This window comes from Eubalaena glacialis, chromosome 1, assembly GCF_028564815.1.
Source record: "Eubalaena glacialis isolate mEubGla1 chromosome 1, mEubGla1.1.hap2.+ XY, whole genome shotgun sequence".
Classification (NCBI taxonomy): domain Eukaryota; kingdom Metazoa; phylum Chordata; class Mammalia; order Artiodactyla; family Balaenidae; genus Eubalaena; species Eubalaena glacialis.
The window spans coordinates 126,213,478-126,237,925 of record NC_083716.1 but is presented as its reverse complement, the minus strand read 5'-3'; the positions used below and the strand labels follow the sequence as shown (position 1 = coordinate 126,237,925).

Genomic DNA, 24,448 nt, shown 5'->3' with positions numbered 1-24,448 from the left:
CATGAGCTAGGACTAGGAACTTAAGTGCTTGTCCTTCTTTTTGGCACCCTAATCTATAGACCCGGCAAATAAAAAAAAAAATATGTGGGTTATTTGACAAGATATAAAGGACCCTCCAACCTCTGGGGGAAATAAAGGAGGATGCCCGCATTCTTCATTCCACATCTCTAGCCACTGTGGCTAACGCAGCAGCATCTGGGCAGGGAATGCATATGCACACACACGAACAGAGGGACAAGTTTTTTTGTTTTCTAACACACAGGTCAGCCAAAGAAACAGACCCTCAGTCATAAAGAACTTCCTTATTAGACAGGATATTAAATAGTCCAGGAAACTGTCAGCTCTTTAGGAACATCTAAGAAAATGGTTCCACATTTTTTCTAGGCTCACCCATTTGGGATGATTTATAAGTGGAAGCAAGAAAGAAGGAGCAAACACAATGTCTTCTCTACTTGGCACGAGGAGGTCTTCAGCTGAGCTCAGGAACAAAGCCTCACCCCATCCCAAATACTTAAAGTCACAAAACCTGTGTGAAACCACTTCTCTGAGATGCTGAGATGCTGAGAAGAGTAAATAAAATCACGTGCCTCCAAGGCTCAGGAACTGTACTGGTATTTACTGAATGGTTGCTAGTTGGAAGGAAGGAGAGGAAACTAACAACTTTTTATCTGTGTCACAATCCATTTCTAGTCTGTGTCTCTTTCTCAATCGCCTCAATCCTACCCACCTTCAAAGTTTACCTTCTGACTATGTCAGAAGCCTTCCACGGTCACCCCCACTTAGAGCGACCATAATTTGTGTTATTCTAAGCATGTGTATTATTTTACTAATTGGCCAAGTAAAAATCTCGAAGGTATGGAGTGTGTCACACACGAGAGATGCAAACGAGTAAGAATGAGGTTAATTATCAAAGGCATAACTTTAAATTTGCTCCCTTTTTCCAAAAAGGAAACAACAAAACACTCTGGTTCTATAAACATCAGTAAAAACACAGTACCAGTGGCACCTCTAAAGGAGCCCTAGTCAGAGCCAATGACTTACAGAATGTGCTCGGAGATATGTGTTAGCCAAGTAAACTAGCTCCATACACAGGGCTGGGATCCCACTTGAAATAAGTAGCCACCACCTGCTTTCCATTTCATTCCACAATTTTGTACCGTGAGACTTGGAGCTCAGGCACCAAGTCTCCCTGTGAGTCCGGCACACAAACCGGACAGTCAGAGGCAGCGAGATCCCTTATCAGGAAGAGAACGACAGCAGACATGTCGACACAGGCCCTACAGGACAGAGGCGGTGGGAGGCAGCAGTGTTAGAGGCAGAGCAATCCTCACCAGCCCCCCGACATAGGGTCCTGCGGAGCTGCCATGAAATCAGACAGGACCTTCTCAACAGCATCTCCTACTGGGAACAGGGGTGGAGGGGTGGAGGCTGCAGAGGCATGGGTTCCATTTATTAATCAGCAGCGCAACACAGTGGGAGGTTTTCTTGTCTAATTACAGAAGCTGTTGGAAACTGCAAGGGAAGACAGGATTTATGGCCTAGATGACACTGCCTCTGTGTTGTAATTAAAAGTTATTTTTAATACCTGTTTGGTGGGATACTTTGGATTATTAAAAATATATTTTGCAATTTAAAACTTGCTAAAGGGCAAAGAACACAGCAGAAACGTAATACAACAAGCTTGCCTAATGTGAAACAATTAAACGTTTTGACACTGGGAGGTGGGAAAGGAAAAGAATCTCTCTCCTACTTAAGGCTGTGAATTTCCTATAAGAAAGAGGGAAAGAAAAGCCAAAAAGGGTACTCAAGTCGGTTTTTAAAATTTCAAAAGTAACCCAGCTACTTATTTTATCCATTAACTAGAGTTTGCATACCACCCACCAGGAGTATAGACAACTCATTCACAGCCATCCACCTAAAGCACCTAATCCTAATCCTTATTCTTGAGCTCTTGCTTTGTCCTGGGTCCCTAGGAAACGACAGTGGTCACCCTAACAAGGTCAAGGCCTGGCTCAACCACAAAGGCCCAGAGGCCAGTGCCAGGGCAGTGCGATGGGGGGTCCAATGTGAGCTGTGGACAATACGTGCTGTGTATGATTTGGGGTTTGTTTTAAATCTATTTCTCTTCTTTCATCCAAGGGTCCAGTTTCAAGAAGGGGACAGACAAATCGCATCTCGGTGTCCACAAGTGGCTACAGAATCAGGCCAAGATCAGGCACGGACCATTTATTCCCCAAGGGCCATTTCTAGAATTTCTATTTCCCCAGATACACAAAGGAGGCACTTTCTGCCATGTTGGCTCTTCTTTAACAGCAGGAAGGAGAGAATCTATTATGTGAAATAGACTTCTGAAATTGTCTGATAAATATGGGGAGGGGAAGGAACCCTCAATGGCATGAGCTTCCCAGATCACCTCTGTATTTCATTTATCCCTGCTGTGAATCTTCTCATTAAAAGTAATTCCAGGAGCTCATTATGGGAAATATGCCATGGAGACCACCAGATATTACACATCATGAAGAGACTATAAAAGCATTTGAACGTGTTATTCAAAAATAAATTTAAAATTAGCTTTACAGGGGCCATACCGAGTTTACGGGATTTATCTTATGCCAATAAGAACGCTGTGCTCCTGTATTCTCTTCCCAGTTCGAAGCAGGCTTTGACTTCATGTCAGGGCATAGAATTGTGGTCCTTACCTGCCACATTAATTTTCTCAAGTGCTACCAAGCTGGGAACAGCTGTGGTGGAGTTGGTCAAGTTTGTCCCTGTGCCATTGATTACGAGGTTGTCCACCTTTGACTCTAACTTGCCAATGCGCTGCAAAATGTTATCCAACAACACAGCAAGAGTCTTCTTCAAATCTGTAAAAGAAAACGTACATAGTTCAAAAATCCTTTGGTCCCCGCACATTTGCCTGGCGTGCACACGCTCACCCTCTCTTTGCTTCTCTCTCTGACATGAAGAACAAAAGGTGGCAAATCAGAAAGTACCACTTGAAGACCTGTCCTAACAAACCACCTCTTAGAGATGACAGAGGCCACGTTCAAGTGGCCCAAAGAGTACAAAACAAATCAGTTCGCTCTGTAAGACAACTTTCGTGGTAAGTAACATTAAAATTATTCCTGGCTACTAGGTTGAGAGAGAAAACTCCCTGTTACTCAGCATCCTACCAAACCACTCTGTTAAATTCTTCCTCGTTCTAGCATGGTGGTTACCGACACATAGAATGACAAGCCCAAAGTATAGCAAGGCCCTGAAGTAACCTCTGGATCAAGTTTATTATTAGTTTTTTTAGTGCTGTGGACTCTCGCATGTCCAAATTTTTTGCAAAGTCTTTACTGCTGTTGGTTACATATGGTAATACTTAATAAAAGCTACAGTTCCAGATTCCAGACATGCTGGATAACCCAGAGTTAACTATAATGCAATTTAGGAAGACACTTAAAATAAAGACCAGATTCATTCATTCATTTAAGACATATTTATTAAACAACTACTATGTGCCAGGCATTGTTCTAGACGCTGGGACTATTCTTTTCTGGTGCTTACATTTAAGAGTTGATTCTCTTTCTTACGTATCTGGCTGTGGGTTATAGAGAAGTGGTCTTCTCTCTGGATAAATTACAGACACATTATCTTCATGCCTACGTAAGTATTTACTGTTTGTATACAAGGTATTCTATACACACAGAGAGAAATTAAGTTAGCCCCCTCTCCTCTGGAAACTCATAATCAAAGAAAGATAGTCTGACTTGTACATGTGAGGAAAGCAGGAGGACCACAGGATAGCCATCTATGTGAACGGAATTCAGACTCACTTATGAATTGGGAGTGGGCCAGGGGAGTAGGACATAGTGTAGGGAGCAGGATGCAGAACCGTCCTGAACTGAGACAAATGGGAAGTTGTCACCTTCCATTCTGCTGGGAACAGAGCACACTCACGCCGAACAGGTGCTCTGATCCGGCCAGGAAAGAAACACACACTGGATCAATCCACCAACCCCAGAGCACAGCCCATGACCCTCTCCACCAACAGGCATGCAGGCCTCCTATTTTGCCAGGTCAAGAGAGACACTCATCTGAACAGAAACAAAGGTGTGTGTGTAACTGACATGGAATTTTGCATTCTTGGTGGTTTACAGACAGCTTCACTGAAGCTGACTAAAAACTACGAACAGAAACAGAACCCACATCTTCATCCTGATAGTCTGGTTCTATGTGCTTATTGGCATAATCTCAATCGTTCCACCACACCCAACACCAAGCATCAGACTTCTTCACCACGTTAAGATCTGTAGCAGATTGCTCATTCACTCACTCTAACAAACATCCGACCAGGTCTATTTTTTGCTCTTCAGTGTGTACCTTACCCACAGGTAGTAAGACAAGCTGGCCATGACATTAGAGCAATTGGCTAAAAATATGATTATAACAAAGAAGGTCAGAAGGGAACTAAGTTCCTGAACGCCTATCACATGCCATGCACATATATAAGGAATTCCATTTATCTTCACATTCTCCATGAAGCAGGTATGACTTCATTTTACAGAAGAGAAAACTGACATTCTCAGACAGAAAGTAATATGCTCATGGTTAAAGAGATACAAAATCGCAATGCAGACTCGACTTAGGTCTGCCTAATTCCCTGACATCTCAGTGTGACCAGCCAGAAGTCAAGAGCCGGGCTGAAAAAAGAAACCAAGCATGAAATTCAGTGACTTTCATCCACAGCATAACGATTAAGGGCTTATTAGACTCTTAATCACTTCCTAGGTTTGAGTCCTCACTCTCCATTTTTGCATCCTTATTTGTAAGAGTTGAAAGCATAAGCCTACCTCTTTGGGGCTGTAATGAGGACTTAATGAGTTAATATTTATAAAATGTTTTGAACACTGCCTGGCACACAATAAACACTACATAACTGTCTGTTACATAAATAAAAAATAAAACCTTTGGAAAATGCTCTCATCCTTCCTAGAGAAATCTCTCCCTGAGTGATGCAAAGCTTTACCGTTTTATCCAAAGGGTCATGAGATCATTCTCCTCCGGGGGCTGCAGTCCCACAGTCAGCATGACTCACAGCCTGTCCCTGACACATCATTAGCTGGCGCGGACAGCAGGAGTCAGCCACCAGCTCTGCTCTTACACTGAATCTAAAGCACTGACCCCTTCTCCAGAGCTCTGAAGATTGCCAGAGGACAGTCACACAGACGGGGGCAATGGTGTCACTCGGGGGCTGTATTCACTGTAGAGAAACCACTCCTCAGATAAATGATATCAATCTCCCCCATCTCCAGCCTCTTTGCCCAGAGCCTGAATTACCAGCCAAGGAGTCCACGTGTAAAAACGGCATTTAACTCTTACCAGCAATTGTCATTAGCCAGACGCAGAGGCCCTGCCCCTCCAGTTTGGGTTAACTCAGGGTTTCTCAACTTTGACACAATTGACACTTGGGACCACATCATTCTTTGCCGGGGGGGCAGGGGATGGGGGAGGCTGTCCTATGCATTTAAGGTGTTTGGCAGCATCCCTGGACTCCAGCCACTAAATGACAGTAGCAATCCCCCCATGTGACCATCAGAAATGTCTCCAGACATTGCCCATGTCTCCAGACTGCACCCCATTTGAGAATCACTGAATTAAGCACACTCCCCCAACCCTTGTCTTCCCCACTGCCCTTCTGTGGAGATGTCCAGAGAGAATCTGGACAGAAGGGTTATGTGAGAGGGAATGAAGTGTGAGAACACAGTCACTAAACTGGCATTCTGTGTGACTTCCATGGTGGCACTGCTACAAATATGATGGGAAGTACAATGAGGGAAGGCGGGAGCGGACAGCAGCCTAGCCCATGCTGCAGGTCTCTTAAGGGCTGGTAACCTTTTGCCTTTTTGTTAAAAGGTAACAGGACTACCGGACAGGGTCCCCCAACACACAATTTTTGGTGATAGTCACTGATGGCACACACCTTAGGTAGAATACAAAGTTGTCACATCAGTGTTAAGAAGACATTCTTCCTTGATTCTTAAAATACAGTCCATCAATAAATGTGACCCCCTATCTCTTGTTGATCTCCCCTACATAGATGGACCTTTTGTGACTGTGACATGGTACGAATAAAGGAATTCATGATGATGATAAGATGTTGATGGTCACCATCACCACTACTGCCCCAATACTACTACTGCTGCTACTGTCACTAAGGTCGCTACTGCTGCTGCTGCTACTATTGCTACTATTATTACTGCATTGTTGCCGTGGCTCCTCCTCCACCAGCACCACCAGCATCACTATTTATTGAGCCCTAGGTGTCAGCTACTGTCCTAAGCACTTTACATGGATCAACGCACCTGATCCTGCCAAGACAATATGAGAAACGTGTTGTCGTTCCCATCTCCATTTTACAAATGAGTAAACCACAGTACAGAGAGGTTAACTACTTTGTCCCATGTGTCTGCAGATCCAGTGTCCAAACCCAGATGATCGGGTTCCAGACCCAACAGCTCTTACCCACTATGCTACAATGCCTCTTGAGGACCACTATGGACCTGCCGGCCAGCAAGCATCTCTGACCTGCTACTTCTGAACACACTTAGCAGGGATTAACTCCTGAGCTTCTGCCATGTGTTTCTGTTAAACCATATCCCAACCACCCTCAAGACTCGCGATACCCCTGTGCCGTGAGCAGCTCCAACACTACAACGTAATGAAGAACCTCTCTTTCTATATCGTCTCCCTTAAAATGAAAATGGAATATAAGACTATCAAAACCTTGGCCTCTCTACACACTTTACCTGGGTAGGCATGTTTTCTCTTCCAATGTGGGGGAAAAAAAAAAAAAAAGTTCATTTTCAACTCAAGCAGCTATTTGAGTCACAATTTCAAGGCAGTCCAACACAAGATAAAAGATACTGTGTCAATAAAACACACAAGGGCAAAGATGATCCCAAGCCCATCTTTGTATCCTTACCAACTGGCACAGTGCCTGACACATTACAGTCATCAGTAAGTGTGTGTTACCTAAATGAATAAGTGAATGAATAAATGAACCAAAAACTAAATGAACTACATTTAGTCTTCCCACAAAGAAGGCTAAATAAACTATACCTTTCTAGGTGATGAAATTGTTTCTCACCTTTGTATTTCACAGCTAAACCTGCAAAAATTGTTAAGAGTTTTATTGCAATTTTAAACTAATACCAGAGTATTTTTGTATGTTTTCGTCTTAATGTTAACCCATATATTTGATAAGACTGAATACCCAAGAATAATTTCTATACAGTTTAATAAAGAAATGAAGGTGAAAACATTCCTCCAAATTCTAGTATAATATTTTCATATTTATCATTGTGTTTTATAGTTATTACAGCCATAAACTGTATCCTCAGCAGGATTACAATTCCCAATTACTAACGGGCTTTTAAAATTTTGTTCGTGCTTCAAAGCCTCAGTAATAAAAATTTAATCCCAACATTACTACTGCAATTCTGCATTCCGAAAACTTACTGTACATGATAAAGATGAGATCAAAGGAGGTGAAAACATTTAAAATGTCCCTCTGGGGAAAGGAAGCTTTCATTTCTATCATGCCAGGAGTTCTCTGATAAAGGGTGAAATCAACAAAATCTCCGAACAGGTGCTCTGGCAGCTTCTGTAAATTTTCATTTCCTGAAAGCCATGACATTAACGATAAGAGGGGCTGGAAGATGCTGCCACATCCTTGAGCAGGACAGTCAAGGAGATATCACTGCCGGCTACACCTTCCCCCGTAGCTGGAGTCCAAGGAGATGAAGTATCAGTAGAAAGGGGGTCCTGCTGGTGCAAAAAGGTCTGTCAGTTTATAAGTCTATCAGCTAAAACTGTGAGACTGGGTGGTAAACCCTGATTGCCCAGATCAGCAAGCCAACTGAGAAAGGCCAGTGCTTGAGGCCAGTGCCTCAAGGCTGGTCCCACCCCATTCCCCCTGGGACATGCTTCCCAAAGCAGTGGTTCTCCAGCCTGCTGTCCCATCAGGCTTGGCTGTGGAGTCAGAGGTACCAGGTCCCATCCTCAAGCTGCTCAATCGGAACTTGCAGAACCTGCATGTCAAGGATTCTGGGCACACACAATCGAGAACTACATTTAAGATGCAGCCGCCACGATTCACTGGCACAGAACCAACTGGGCAATAAGCAAGGACTTACAGCGGAACTGCCAGAGATCATTTACATCTGTGCTTGTTCCGAATGCAAATCCTTCTCTACCATGGCCGTGTTTCCCACCCCCCCCAGTCCAGAGCAGAGCTCGAACAGCAGGACCACAGAGCAGATTCACTTGCTGCTCCAGAGAAGCCAGCAAAAGACAGGGCGCTAATGAGAAAGGAAGGTGCTAATGAAAAAAGAATTAACCCCAACCTCTCATTCCCACTGACTGCCAGGAATGTCAAGTTTCATCAGTTACATGTTTGAAAATTAATTTTAAAGTGACCTTTCCACAGAAAGATAATACGGTTAGAGTAATGACCAAAATACAGTCCATTCATTATGGACAAGGACACTCGAGACAGTGTTAGTTATAAAAGAGGACAGTGCTATTTATTATCGATAAGCAGTGGACACTACCCAAATACCCAACAAAACGGTTACACTACATGGTGTCCATCTATTCCTAAAATGGAATAAATCGCTAGATTGGAGGCCAGATAGGGCAGAGAGCAGGTGTGCTCTGTCATCTCTGTTTACTGCCACAAGCTATTGACCTCAGGAGCTCAATAAATGTTTATTGAATGGTTGGATGAAAAAAGGAGAAGTGTATGGCCATTAAAAAAATTTAACGGATGGGGAAATAAAACAAAGATGAGTTCAAAAAACTCTATGTAAAATATTCCAGTTTTTAAAAATAAGCATACACACATATATATCTGCATTTAAATAAAGGATGGAGAGAAATCAAATTTATCTGGTTTGGGGGTAAAGAGTATTTTATCTCTTATTCTTTATTTGTAAGAATGCAAAGCTGGGCTTGGGATCATCTCTGCCCTTGTGCGTTTTATGGACAGTATCTTTCATCGTGTGTTGAACAGCTTTGAAACAGTGACTCAAACAGCTGCTGGAATTGAAAATGAATTGTTTTTTCCTTTCACATGGGGAGAGAAAAGAAGCCAGCCCAGGAAAAGTGCCTGGAGGGTCCCAGGTTTTCGACAGCCTCATATTCCAGAAGCTCTGAATTTTCTATAAACGTTCACATCACTCTGACAATCACAAAGGCACGAAATGCTACCTGAAAATGCAATCAGTACTGTGTATTCTACCCTCGGAACTCAAGGATACTGGCCACAGGTACCCTGATGTCCCCTCCCCCCTCCCAAGAAGCATCTCAGTCACTGACCCTCACTGCCTCATCTCAGCTGGGTTCTTCAAGCCCCCCGGTGGACGACTCACCGGCCCCTAAACTCACAAATATGCCCTTCCCCCTGCAGCTGTCACAGGCCATCCAGGTCACAAAGGGAACAATCATCACCCAGTGAAAGCAGCTCAGAGGCTCGGTATCACTGACTGCCGTGCTCTCCGGGGTTAGCGGTACGGAATTAAGCTTTGACTTGAACTTGTGCCTCGAAGTGAATGCTATTCCTGTGCTGGGGGAAGGGTCACTAGTATTTCAAGGAACTTCTAAGGCAGCAGAATCTGAGACAGAATCCTATCTAGGCCTGCGGAGGAGAGTTACTGCTTTATGGAATTTGTAAACATCCAGAATGGAGTTCTTGGGCTGTTCTCTCCATTTTCCTAACACTTCGCCAGCTGCATGGAATAGGAATCAAGCCAACTTAGCCCTCTGTGCAGAAAAGGACTCAGGCTCTGAAAGGTCAAGTCCACTGTCACCCGTAGTCCCCACTGACTCCAGGGCATCTTCCCTGTCGGGAAAGGGCAGCCGTAGCACAGCCCTCCCTGCTCACCACCCACACCAGAAACTGGGCCCCAGTGGTGCCCACTTCAGAGACGAAGGGAGCTTGGCCACGCCCCACTTACCCCACACCACAAAGGAAAAGCTTTATCTTTTGAACAGGAAGACGATGACAATCACATGTCCCGTTTCTATGATGCCGAAGTCACTCTGTGGAGCTAACACACCTTTGGGAAGGGACCCAGGGAAGAGCCACAGCACCTCCCCCTCGAGTTCAGAGCAGCAGGTCTCAGCCCTGGCTGGGGTGGAGCCCAGCATCGGTGCTGTCACAGCAGCCCAGGGGATGCTGGTGGACAAGCCTTGGGCATCTTGTTTAATTAGCAGGGGGTGGCAAGCCTGCCTTCCTCCAGTTCACAGCTTATTTCTTCTCCTGTCTGGTCGGGCCCCGTCCCCTGTAAACCCTAAAAATAGCTACATAAACAGGTTCCTGAAGCCCCGTGTTCAAATGAATAAACAATGTCAGCTCTACATGGACAATTCTGGTTGGGTGGTAACTACTGCGGGTCCGTGTAGGCCAGGGTTAGCGATAACTCATAATAACGAACGCATGTTACTAATCTAAGTGCTTTGATAAGCTCGGTCACATGCAATCCTATGAGGTCAACAAGCCTAGGAGGTCAGTGATATTATATCCTCTATTGGACAAAAGAGGAGGCAGTCTTTTAAAACATCAGTGACTTGCCCAAGGTCACACATCTAGTAAGGAGACCTTCCACAAGCCACAACTAAACACGCGCCAGCTGCTTTCCAGAAGAAACAACGGTTCCCAAGTCAGGATCGTGCATAATAGCTACTTGGAGCCACCCAGACACCAAGTCCATAGGGAATCTCTTCTTGTTTCCTGTCTCACTAAAAACATCACTGTGTTACTGTGATTTTCTTTTTGTTTTTTTTTTGGCCGCACCCCTCGGCTTGCAGGATCTTAGTTCCCCGACCAGGGATCGAACCTGAGCCCCTTGCAGTGGAAGCGCAGAGCCCTAACCACTGGACCGCCAGCGAGTTCCCACTGTGATTTTCAAATTAGCCTCAGCTGTAACTGTACTAGACAGAGTCAGGGTGGAAGGGACACTGCTGCTATTCACTCATGGTTCCTACTATGTGCCAGGCACGTGCTAAGGCCCTGGGGCACAGCAGGGAACAAAAGAGACAGGACTCCCTGCTCTCTGGGGGCTTACATTCAAATGGGGGAGAGAGATGATAGAGACAGTGACTGAGTCATGACAGGTAGTTTAAGTGTCATGAAGCATGAGAATGAAGTAGGGGTGCAGCCCTACTTCTGATAGGGACCCGAAGGAGAGGAGGGAGGGATCTCTCTGGAGGAAGGGCATGCAGATGGAGGGAACAGCAAATGCAGAGCTCAGAGGCAGGAAGATGCCCAGCCATCCTCCAAAAGCTGGTCCCAGAAGACAGCTGCACTGCCAGGCAGCGTGAGGAGGGTGGCCAGCTCTTCAGGGTGGCCGTGAGCTCTGCCCAAGCAGTTCTGGCAGAAAGAGCACCAGGGCACGGCTGGGAAGGGGAGGAGCTACAGGGCAGATGAGGGACCTACTTCAGGGTAGGACTCTGAGGCAAATCCCTTTACACCTGTATCCCCTCCTCCCGCCAGGACCGGAAGCAGTGGTGTGGTGTGCAAGGAAAGGGCTTGAGGACAAAGGGGGTACAAGCAAGAGCCTCCAGTTCCTCCCGGAGACCCAGATTCTGATTGCACTCCTGTCTCACACACACCCGAGGTCCTCCTCAGACATCCAAACTGGGCTGGGCGTGCCCGTGAACTTGGCCTGGCTCTGATGGGGATGCTGGGTGGGCTGGTCTTCTACCGCAGGATCACTGGAAAAGCCCCAAGCCCCAAAGAGGCCCGTTTTTAGGTCCAAGCTTTGGAAAGCAGAGAGCCCTTTCCGGAATCACACCAGCCACGTCACTGTAGGGTAACCAAGTAACCTCCTGAGACACACCAAAGAAAGCGCCCAGCTCTTTTTTCCCCTGTTTCGCTCCAAGAACAGTGTATTTCCCTCAAGGGCAGAGAACTTCTGCTTAGGCGATGGTGGTTTTCCACATCACCCAGCCCTCCAAAAAACAGTCCCTTGATCAGATTTGGAGCAACAGAGGCAGAAAGAAAAACTTTAAACAATAAACCTTCACAGTCTTATCCAATGTAAGTGTTTTCTTCTTTTTTCATAGGAGAGGTGGAATGAAACACACGGACAAGCTCTTGTCCGACTCTCAGATCGTTACCTAGGTCTGCCACGCAGGATGGGGGCTACATTTTTGGAGCAGCCTCAGGCAGCCACGCCAGCATGACAGTGAGGGGCCCCCCACTGGCTTTTGAACCAACTTTTGAACAAACCCTAAACGGTGTTTATGTCTTGGAAATGGACATCGCCAGGCCGACAAGGGCCACAGAAGCCCAAAGCCGTTACCGCTCCACTGCCCCCTCGCCAGCAACCAAAAACTCCCCCCTGGTTCTCCACCCCACGTCCTTAAGGAAACAGAAAGAACTTCCTTCCTCTTGACCTCCCTGTGGAGGTGACAATGGACAACAGGTCAGGGTCACGGCCAGCGCCAGGCAGGGGCAAGCCAGGCCAGGCTCCCTTGCAAGAGCATTCGTCTTCCTCATCCCCTCCCCCGCTTCCATCACACTGAGACCACAGCCTGCAGGGCCTCGGTACCCACGCCCTCTTCCTGATCCTCCCACATCAGCACCGGCCACGCTGCCCTGTGCTCATCTTGTTCCAGCTGCAGCAGCCTCTGCTCTGCTCTTGGAGTGCGCGTGAGGCCTTAGGACCTGGCACACACCCCGCTTCACCTCAACCTCCCGCCTCCCACCCCACCCGGCAGCTCCTCGGTATCACCTGGGCTAAAACACACCTCCTGGGCTTCCCTGTTGGCGCAGTGGTTAAGAATCCACCTGCCAGTGCAGGGGACACGGGTTCGAGCCCTGGTCCGGGAAGATCCCACAAGCCGCGGAGCAGCTAAACCTGTGCGCCACAACTACTGAGCCTGCGCTCCAGAGTCCGCGAGCCACAACTACTGAGCCCACACGCCTAGAGCCCGTGCTCCGCAACAAGAGAAGCCACCGCAATGAGAAGCCCGCGCACCGCAACGAAGAGTAGCCCCCGCTCGCCACAACTAGAGAAAAGCCCATGTGCAGCAACGAAGACCCGATGCAGCCAAAAATAAATAAAATAAAATAAACAAAAAATAAAAGACACCTCCTGGGAGAGGCCTTCTTTGACCTTCTCCTACAAAGTAGCTCCTCAAGTACTTTTTACAAAATCCCATCTCCCTGTGTCATTTTTCTTCCTGGAATTTACTGCTATCTGTCATTTTCTTGTTTATTATTTCTCCCCCCAAATGAGTGCAGCCTCCATGAGAGCAGGGACCCTGTCAGTCTTTTCCCAGCTGTGCACACAAAGCATCGACAGCACTGACAGACACCAGCCCATGGCACAGACATCGCCCAAAGTGCCAGGCTGGAAGGATAAGAGCCAATCCCGGGGACAGTCTAGGCCCAAGGAGCTCAGGGAACCAGGAGACAGGAGGTAAGGCAGAGCAGGTGTACAGACCTGGAGGCCAAGGGGGAAGCAGGCAGCAGGGAAACAGAATGTTGGTGGGGGGCTGGCAGAGAAGCTGAGGGCTCATAGCTGCTTCAGCCTGAGCTGGTGACCACTCCAGGGCAGAGCGTCCCAGTGCCCAGAGAATCAAGTAGGTGAGAAAAGTCAAGGTTAATAAGATGTGGATGTATCCCTGGGTGGGGGAGGGGTGTCTCTCATCACCCTAGATTTCTATTCCTGCTACTTTGAGAACACAAGTGGACCAGGCCTGGCCTGTTAGATAAGAGGTGATCACTGGGCATCAGAATTTGGGTCAGGCCATTGGAGACAGAGATCAATTCACCCTAGAAACAAGCACAGCATTGACTGGGCGAGTGACACCATTCGTGACGCAACTCGCAAGAAATCACAGACAGGCATGGCCCTGCCACGCGGGCCTGGGAGATGCAGCGGAGGCTGAGCTACAGACGGCTCTGGCTCCACATGTTCCTCTCCCCAGTGACAGAGAAGCGCCCAGAAACGCCCTCCAGACCCCAGGAATGAATGCTGCGACTGTTTCACACGGGCTGCCCGGGATACCTTCCAGGCACTACTTCTGAATGACCATATCCCAAAAGAAAGTCAGAAGTCTCTCTTCAAATCACCAGAACGAGGATGGAGGAGGGGGGGATACCATTTGAAAGTTCTTCTACTGTTGTTTAAGGACTAGTCAAACGAACAACCAACAGCAACTGCATGTCAGAGACTGACAAACATTTTTGGCAAAGGACCAGAGAGTAAACATCTTAGGCTTTGCGCTCTCTGCGGCAACTACCCAGCTCTGGGATTGTAGCACAAAAGCAGCCACAGACAACACATAAACAACGGGGTGCTGGGTTCCAAACCCATACGAAAACAGGAGGGTCCGGCCCAAGGCCATGGGAGTCCTGGGAAATTGTTGAGTCAAGGAGGGACACGATCGCACGAGTGTTTTAGAATGAACTATGGAGACTACTGAAAGATGGAGTCAGCACACTTTAGATGTTATGTGAAATAAATACTGGTACTGTCATGTTTCTCTGTTATTACAGTTGTTATAAACAAACGGCAGTGTTTGTGTTTCAATGAAACTTTATTTACACAGACAGGCAGAGCTCCAAATATGACCCACAGGTCATGGTTTGCTGAACACTTCTGCTCTAGCATCTCAAGTCAGGAATTTTAAACTAAAATCAGCTACTACGATTCTTCAAACACCTGCCACAGCTACTTAAGACAAATTTGTAGCACATTAAGAGCCTCTGATTATACCAATATGGGATGGGAGAAGGAAGAGGTTTTTTTTTTTTTTGGTCTATTAACTGGATTCATTCAAACCAGACACAGGTCTCAGCCACAGAGGGTTAAGCTCTTCACTGTTCCACAGCAGACATCCAGGCAGTGCTCTGTACCTGGGCTGCATCTGTGGCAGAAAAAGAGACTGCAAACCAATGGCTCACGTACCCTCATCCCCACTCCACCAGCCCAGTTAAACCACTGTACAGCCGGCAGTCTCCATACCTCCATCTGACACATAACATCACCCACCAGCGCTGCCTGGCAACTGACATGCCCACAACTGCTAGTGATGGATTCCAGGGGAAGCACACATCATCAGAATGGCTCTCCAGCTTTCCAGGACTGGCTCTGGACTATACCATCTGGCTCAATCCCAGTTGTTGATACCCAGAGCTGAGAACCAGGGAGAACTAGCCTGGCAAATTTTAAACAATAAAATCCAGTTATCTGCTTAAGGACTTCCATAAGAAGATGCTGTTAGATGGGGTTTGCTGTTTCCAGGCTTCGTGCAGTGGTTCTCCAAGGTGGGGAGGAGGGAAATTTTGCCCCCCAAGCCCGGAGACATTTTTGATGCTACTGGCATCTAGTGGGTAGAGACACCAGAGATGCTGCTAAACATCCTACAAGGTACAAGCAGTCCCCCACACATAGAATTATCCGGCTCCAAACATCAATAGTGCTGAGATGAGAACCTATGTCTGGGTAAGATTTCATCGCATGATGATCCCCAAACCTCAAGCACTAATGCACAGTCCAATTAAATTCCCGAAACTCAGCTCCAAAGACCACTTTGATTGGCATGTCGAGTTGATTAGATGAACAAGAAAAATACGTTAGACTTGCCGATGGGGCCGTTTGGTTGTTTCTTTGTTGTTTTTGAGGAGAAGAATTATTTTGCTAAGGTTCGCCTGTAAACGGAGGAAGTTGAAATAAATTTCTGTAGTTTCTCTGAGCTCCAAAGTCCTATGATTACAAGCATATACAGTGGTTCATATTCTAACAGACTACTCTGGGGTTTTTGATATCTTTCTAAAAAACATACTGTCTCGGTCAGGCTGAAAAGCTAACACCACCAGATCATTGCTCTTTAGAGTGTGGAGGAAACCCACCCTGCGAGATGCTTAGCAGTACCCAAGAAATAAAACTGGTCGAAACAACTAGAAAAAATAAAGTCTATAAATTTACCATTCATGTGGCTTCTTAATTCCCACGGTAAAGGTTTGAGAGAGACCGAGAAAAACAGAAGGAGGAAGTTACTACAGGACTAGACCTCTTTCCCTCCAAATGTGTCATGTGGAATGCACTGAACCAGAAACTGAAAAACGGCATCTGTTTTACTTGTGACATTTACTTGTAACCCACTGGTAACACCAACGATGACAATTTGCTTTGTCTTTTTCTGGCGGTTTACCTATAATATTTGGGAATTATTACAGAAGATCGAAGTCAATGAGTAATTTAAAACGCACCCTCTGAAAAACTACCTAGCTGTTTTTCAAGGTCAGCTCTCAAAGAAGTCTCATTTTTTGATCCATTAGATCGACAAAGGTGATATTTTATTTAGACATATTAAAAACCAGTGCCTACAAATCTTGAAGGAATAGATTAAAAGCAGACTGTGTGATCATTCAAATGGTAGGCACTGAAAAAGAATGGCCACATTGTATGTTAAAAGCAACCATTTTCTCCTTACCAAAAAAAATATATGTATGTATATAATTTTTATATCTATATATTTATAAAATTAAATTAATTAATTATATATATATATAATTTAAAAATAACCCAAGTTTCCTGGATCCTTTTGAAAAGAAAAAATGTATATGTAACATTGAGCATGATTTCCTATGTTTAAACTCAAGCTTCAACCTGTGGCTACACATTTTCAGGAATCATCATTTGACCTCTACATACTTCAAAGACCTTGAATGGGTCACAAAGTAGAACATCGAACTTTCCCACCTCGCCCAACTCCACTCTTCTATCTGATTTATAGTATACCTCAGATCTCAAACCGTGAGGCCACCGAAGTCTCCATTCAATGACCCGAACTGTCACTGCACAGTAACCGAGGTCATCTTCTGTGGATCAAGTCCACTCCAATACTCGGTGACCACAAGGAGGGCTGGGACTTGGATTCTCCAAAATACAGTCTGATCCAAATTTCATTTGCAATTTTCATTTTGTATTTGTGTGTGTATGTTTTTGTAAATATTTTATTTACACAAACATATATATACATATGTTTGTGTGTATATATATATTATGTGTGTATACACATATACATCAGAAAGATAGACACTGAGATGTTAATTGTGATTACTTTCTACAGTAGTAGATCTATATGTGATTTTCCTTTTTCTTCTTGATTTTTTTTTTTTTTGCTTGTCTACAGCTTCCAACTTTTCTATATTAAGCCTAACTTTTGCTGAAAGAAAAATAAGTAATACTCCATATGTGTATTTTTTTTCACTCAACCTCATTTCAAAACGGATTTCAAGCACCTGACAAAAAAAGCAACGAGTACAAAAAGATTTCTTTCAAAGCGAGGGCAACCGGAGACAAGAGCAAGACACAACAGTGGTAAACTCTGAGGAAGCCAAAGGTTAAAACTATCAGTCAGCACGTAAGCCCTGATGTCCCTGCATACTGGCCAGAGGGAGAGGCACACGTTCGGCTCTGAGTTTCTTGGCGTCCGTAGAACATTCTTCCCCCACCCTCCTTACCTCACCCCCACCAGTCCTAATTAAGGTTTGTTTAGGGAACGATAATGAGAAGATTTTTCTACATTCCCTGATCATGCCCCCAGATGAGATCATGCCGTCCAGCAATGTGTCCAGCGAGGAGGAGGCAGCTGCAGATACAACCAACAGAGCGCTAACCGGGAAGCCCCGCTGCTCCTGGCGCTAAAGTGTCAGCGTGTGCAAGAGGTCAGAATCTCCCAAAGGGCGTAGCTTTAACTTTCTAAAAGCGTCCCTGTGTGTGCAGTTTATCGCCATGAAGGTAATGGCGAGGGATATACTCAATCCATGACCAAGTCTGAGAGCCTCTGGGGTCCCTTGGAGGCAAAGCCACACTCGACGGAGGAGCCCCGGCAGTGCAGTGCTTACCGTAAGCTGTCATGACCCCCGCGTAGGGCCCATCCACCACATTTCTGTTTTCTTCTGCCAGCGCCTTGATGTACCTCTTGCTGAGGTCCAGGATCTGTTCCCGAAGCATGGAGCTGCTCTCGGGCTGAGTTCTCTGCTGGATGGTAAAATGCAAGAGCATCATACCCCAAATAAAGCCAAAAGTCACGAGGAAAAAGCCCAGCTTCTGAGAGGACAGCTTCCACGGAGTAAAGAGAGCCATTGCTCTCCGGCAACTTCACCTGCCCTGGGCTCTTACAGTGTGGAAAGGAGACACAAGTTCATGGTGTAGGCTGGGCTTGTGGGTTTCTTCGTCTCACTCGGGCTCCTGCGTCAGCCGATTTCCTTTCCTCGTTTCCATCCTGCTGTGAAGAAGGGGGAAAGTTAGCAGAGTCGTTGTGGCAAAACACAGTGAAATAAACCAGAGCCTTGTTTTCACCCAAATAGCTCTAAAATGTGAACTTCCTTTTTTCTTAATCCGCCAGTTCCCTATCTTATGTTATGATTTGGGATCTGTAAACGGAGAGGGGAAATCTGGCTGGGCGACGAAAAGCTGTACAAATACGGAGGGGGGAAATGTGTGCCTGCACGTGTTCACAGGTGTAGCGGGGCTGTTCCAGTCTGGACCAAGTTCAAAACAGGAAGCTTGTTCTGCAAGGTGGGGAGGAGATGGAAGGAGATTTCACTAAATGTCAGCAAAAACCCAAGTGGAGGGTGGAGTCCTATCACCACCGGGCACTTCTGTGCCTCTGAAACTTGAACTTACAAAGTCATCATTATGTGCTCTAGCAAGGATTAGAGCCCGCAGCTGGAGAGGTGAGTCAGAAAGTGGATGCCCCTGGCGGGTAATCAGACAAGGAAAGGGGAGAGAGCCCCCCGTATTACTTAAGCACGGCCAGCTTTCAGTAGCAGTGTCCACAGCTGGGCTGAATGCCTCGGGGCCGCCAGGTGGCCGCGCCCTAGGCACCAGCACAGAGAGGCTATGCCAGGGGTACCCAGCTCTCTTTCCGTGCTACCACGAGTGAAAGCTGCACCGCACTCCTCACTTGCACACTTCAGCACAGGAAATGCGGGGCACGCGATGCCCTGCTTTTTTGTGGTTCTCATTTTCACTCACACCATGGGACAAAATGCGAGGTTAAAAGCCATCGTTTCGATACAAATGCAGCCAGATCCTACCTGGTACCAGCACGGGCTGGACAAAAAATGGCACCGTTTTTTAAGCAAAGGCTGAGCATGACCTCCTACGAGGGACTAACCCAGGAGGTATTCAGAGTGTGCCTATGTTTCAGATCAAAGGATTCTTCTTCCTAAGCAGCCTAAGAAGAAATGACAATGGGATCCTGGGACAATTAGCTTTCAGCGTCTGCAGTGCAGCGGATCTGTGTTGGTCTTCCTCTCTCACTCTTTTCCTCGCCTACCAACAGAGGCATCAGTACCTGGTAGTACCTCTACTGATAGTAAATGATAAATAAATTCTAGTCATGTCCCAGGCACTGTGATAGATGCTGTCTGTGCCTTAGTTCACTGAATTCTTGAAAGAGTCCTATACGGTAAGAACTATTAATATTATCATGTCTGTTTTATAGATGAAAAAACAAGGACACAGGGAGATTAACTTGGCAAAGGTCAGCCAGCTACGTGGCAGAGGAGGAATAATCTAGGGATAAGCCAGCCCAGGAGTCAGTAAACCACACCCTACCTTCCTAGGCCATCCTTCCTCCCCAGTTTCTTTATGACCAAGAATGGTCTGTACATGCTTAAAGGGCTGTGAAAAGCAACAAAGAATATGTGACTGAAATCTTACGTAGCTCAAAAGCCTAGAACATTCACTCTTGGCCCTTAACAGAAAAAGTTTACCAACTGCTGAATTCTAGGCCAGTGGTTCTCAACGTGTGGTCCCTAACTCAGCAACAGCAGGAGCATCAGTGAGAGATGCCAATCCTCAGGCCCCACCCCAGACCAACTGAATCAGCAACTGAGGGCGGTGGCGGGGAGGGGTGTCCAGCATCCTGTGTTTCAATCAGCCATCCAGGAGATTTTTTGTTGTTGTCTTTTTGGCTGTGTTGGGTCTTCGTTGCTGCGTGCGGGCTTTCTCTAGTTGCGGCGAGCCGGGGCTGCTCTTAGTTGCGGTGCATGGGCTTCTCATTGTGGTGGCTTCTCTTGTTGCAGAGCACGGGCTCTAGGCGCACGGGCTTCAGCAGTTGTGGCATGTGGGCTCAGTAGTTGTGGCATGTGGGCTCAGTAGTTGTGGCTCGCGGGCTCTAGGGCACAGGCTCAGTAGTTGTGGCTCACGGGCTTAGTTGCTCCGCGGCATGTGGGATCCTCCCGGACCAGGGCTTGAACCTGTGTCCCCTGCATTGGCAGGTGGATTCTTAACCACTGCGCCACCAGGGAAGCCCGTCCAGGCGATTTTGATGACCACTCAAGTTTGAGAGCCCTGGATGCAGGCAGACGGATGCCGTCACGATGCCACACCACCGCACTGGCAATCAATGCGGCGGGGGCTCCCTCTAGCCCCCCCTTTAGCACATAAGTTCCTCTGGCCCATTGCTCTCCACTGTGATGTTCCTCCCCAGTCTGAAGTTGTAAAACACTTGTCTGTCTACCTTGCTTTTTTACCAGTTTCTGTGTAGGATCCATGACATCCTTTAAGAGACTCCCCCGCTTATGTTCTCAGAGACAGAAAGTGGCCCAAGGGGTACAAATAAGATACCTGTTGACTGAATGAGCTTGTCACCCAGGCACTGTGGCACTTCATTCAGCCCCTCTAACGTGGGCCAGGTGAAAGGCACCTGCCATCCACTCCTTCTACAAGGATACACTGAGCAAGGACCCACTTGTTGTCATCAGGCCCTGGGGACTGAACTGGGAACAAGACAGGGCTCCCACCCTCAAGGGGCTGACGCTTTAAAAGCCACCCCTCTAACCGGCACTGCCCTTAGTTCCCCAGGAAATGTCTGCACTTCCTTTTCGATAACCCACACCAGTTAGCCGATGTCACCCCAGGGCTGAAGGGATTTTCCCAGAGCAAGTAAACGAGGTGCTGTACCAAGAAAGACAGTCTCTGGTAATTTTCTTTTGTTATTTTAGGAGACAGCTGCACGTGCAGACAGGAATTACCTGTCAGCTTTCAGACAGGAAGCCCTGCTCCGCTTCCTCGATGAACCCCCCTGAAGAAGCTGCTCAAGGCTGCAAAGTTTAAGCAAAGGAAAGACCAGGCTCAAGATCTGAGCAAGGACCCAGTACAAGGTGGCGCGCTTCTCTGCCTTGGCCTTGGGGACAGTCACCCAGGTGGTGCATTTGAGGGGCAAAAGGATGGTCAAGAAACCCAGTCGTGGTTAAATTTTTCCAGCTCAGAGACATAAAAATTTGGAGTGAAAATCTCTAAGTTCAGAGCACAGTTCTGACTGTTGAGGGCCCAGATTTTAAGTGACTACAGAACTGCCAGAAATATTCCTTTCTCCAATGGAATCCAGAGTTTGAAATAACAGCATCTCTATCAGCACACACACACAGAATTAAATTGGAATCCATCTCTACAATTCCTACTAGAAAGAAAGAATTTAAAAAGACTTTTCAAAATCATCATTAGGGAGACATCCCTAACTGCAACAGTAACAGGACAATAATAGGACAGCAATCCATACCAGAGGGTGTTGGTGCCATGAAGGGACTTAATGATAATTATCAGTCATGGCCATGATATTAATCAAGAGGCCACAGAACAATAGCCATCAAAATGTTGTCAGTCGGGCTAAAAATCTGCCTGCCTCCTGATCTCCTAACAAACAGCTGGATCCTCTCCCAAACTGGATTCAGTAAGGCACAAAAAGGGCTACACAGTATATCTCAAAAGGTCTTGTTGCCAACCAGAGTAGTGACAGCCCAGGGCCATGGTTTCATCTATCCTCGTCCAGAAAGAAGTTTGTACCGAGTCTGTTCCTAATATGTTAAGCTTCTAGATTCATCACGGCCACTAACCACCCTAATATGCATCTCCTCTATTCTTGTACTTGTGAGCAGCGAGCACTTCCTCCCTTCCCATTCACTCCTCAACAAAATGTGATCAAAGATCTGGGGCAAGGAAATGCACCTTAATTTCAAAAATAAAAGTATATGAAAAGACACTCAACATCATTAGCCATTAGGGAAACGCAAATCAGAAGCACAATGATACCAATTCCCATCCATCAGGATGGCTATAATCACACAAGACAGATAAGAACAAGTGTTGGTGAGGATACAGAGACATGAGAACCCTATATATCCTGTGGGTGGGACTGTACAATGGTGCAGCCGGTGTGGACAACCGTCTGGCACTTCCTCAAATGATTAAACAGACAGTTATCATATGACCCAGCTAACTCCACTCCTAGGAATTCTCCCGAAAGAAATAAAAGCATGTGTCCACACAAGAACTTATACATGAACGTTCACAGCAACATTATTCATAATAGACAAAAAATGAAACAACCCAAATGGTCATCAACTGACAAGTAGATGACCAAAATGGGGCAAACCCATACAACGGAGTTCTATTCGTCAATAAAAAGAAATGAAGCACTGATACATGCTACAACATGGACGGTCCCTGGAAACATCATGCTAAGCGAAAAAAGGCAAAAAGGCAGTCACAAAACACCACATATTGTATGATTCCATTTATATGAAATGTCTCGAATAGGCACATCTCTAGAAGTAGAACTTACAAGAGTAGTTTCTTAGGGCTTGAGAGGATGGGGGAACTGGGAGGTGACAACTAAGGCCTGCCAGGTTTATTCTGGGTGGTAATGAAAATGTTCGAAAATGGACTGTGGTGATGGACGCACAATTCTGTGGATATTCTAAAAAAAAAAAAAACACTGAATTATATACTTTAAATGGGAGAATTGGATGATATGTGAAACATATCTCAATAAAGCTGTTATGAAAAACAAAGCAAGCAAGCAAGCCCACCTCCCAAGTTGGGGTAGGAGGAGACGCTGAACTTGGAGACAGGCAGATAAGCCTCGGGGGCACACTGTGGCCCCAGTGAGGAGCCACCCTTCCCCCACTGCCCACAGCAGAGCCGAGGTAAGGTTGTGCACTTACTAAGGGCTGACCACAGGCCCAGCACCAGAAGGAAATTACGCAGAGAAATGTGCCACCCCGTTTACCAGACACAGCTGCCCTTCCCAGCTCCGGATCAACCTCCCGGGCCACCCTCTGAGGCAAGACCTGCTTTGCCTGCCAGATGCCAATTTATCAAACCACTTGAGGACGCTCTCAAAAACAGCCCCATACCAATGGGGTCAAAGCCAGACTGATGAAGCAGTGAAGAAGTTCCTTCAGAGACCCATCCACCATCCTTGGAGGACCACTTCTTACATCAGGACCTGTGTCGTCGGAGGACGGATGAGGCTGGAAATGTCCGTCCCTTCAGGAGCGATGTCAGCCCCAACCAGAGAGATGTGATCTTTTCCTCACTGCCCACAGGACAACCTCGACACAGCTTGCCGGCCCCACATTCCCATGGCTAGCACTGCTTGAACTCAGTCATTCACACACCTCTGCTGTCCTACTACGGACCACCCATCTTCCCACCTGTCTTTAGATGGTGGCTGTCAGGGCCTAGCTCTCGCCTCACCCTCGGCAGCAACATTCAAGAAATCCTAATTGCGTTCGCAGCCGCCGCCGTGCGGTGGTCGCTCTCCAACGCCAGCGCCGCCTAGTCTAGCTCGCCGAGCTCCAGCCAAAGGGGAAGAGGGTAAGGGAGGAGGTCTGTATACACCCTGGCTCGTACAGAGCCGACTGCCCGCACATCCACCGTTGGTAAAGCACCAAGGAAGCGACTGGGTACGAAAGCCGCTCGCAAGAGTGCGCCCTCTACTGGAGGGGTGAAGAAGCCTCACCGTCACAGGCCCTGCTGATTCGCAAACTCCCCTTCCAGCGTCCGGCGCGGAAAGTTGCTCAGGACTTCAAAGCAGATCTGCGCTTCCAGAGTACAGCTCTTGGTGCTTTGCAGGAGGCAGGCGAGGCCTCTCTGGCTGGCCTTTTTGAAGACACCAACCTAGGAGCTATCCATGCCAAATGTGCAGCAATTATGCCAAAAGACATCCAGCTAGCGCGCCGCATACATGGAGAATGTGCTTAAGAATCCACTCTGACGGGAAACATTTCATTCTTTAAAAAAATATATTCTCTTCTTCCTGCTATTGGTGGTTCTGAACGTTAAATATTTTTTTCCCACGGGGTCAAAAGGTACCTAAGTATATGACTGTAAGTGGAAAAACAGGGGGCGACAGAAATCAGGTACTGGTAGTTTTTCCATTTTCATGTGTGTGTGAATTTTTAATATCAATGCAGGGACATGAAGCATTAATGCAAGTCAGAATGTTTCCGCGAACAAGTTTCAGCAGTTCAACCTTGTAACAATGATAAATAAACCTGTTAAATTTTTCTGGACAGTGCCAGCATTTGGATTTTTTTTTAAAACAGGTAAATTTCTTATTGACTGAAACTAAATGGTGTTTG

At 46.6% G+C, this 24,448-nt stretch overlaps 1 protein-coding gene and 1 pseudogene across 9 annotated transcripts in view; one reads left to right on the top strand and one right to left on the bottom strand.

Annotated features, from left to right (window-relative positions):
• MGAT5 (alpha-1,6-mannosylglycoprotein 6-beta-N-acetylglucosaminyltransferase) overlaps window positions 1-24,448 on the bottom strand; it is a 362,899-nt gene that overhangs the window by 210,795 nt on the left and 127,656 nt on the right. For 7 of the 9 annotated variants that reach the window (XM_061183259.1, XM_061183249.1, XM_061183268.1 and 4 more), the window contains 2 exons: window positions 17,915-18,297; window positions 2,700-2,864 (listed from right to left, as the gene is read on the bottom strand). In XM_061183259.1, coding sequence (XP_061039242.1) covers window positions 2,700-2,864; window positions 17,915-18,155 — 406 coding nt within the window. In that variant the 5' untranslated portion in view covers window positions 18,156-18,297. The remainder of the gene's footprint in view (window positions 1-2,699; window positions 2,865-17,914; window positions 18,298-24,448) is intronic. The other 2 variants (XM_061183287.1, XM_061183278.1) reach the window with 1 other exon arrangement.
• LOC133091438 (histone H3.3-like) lies at window positions 23,701-24,068 on the top strand (annotated as a pseudogene).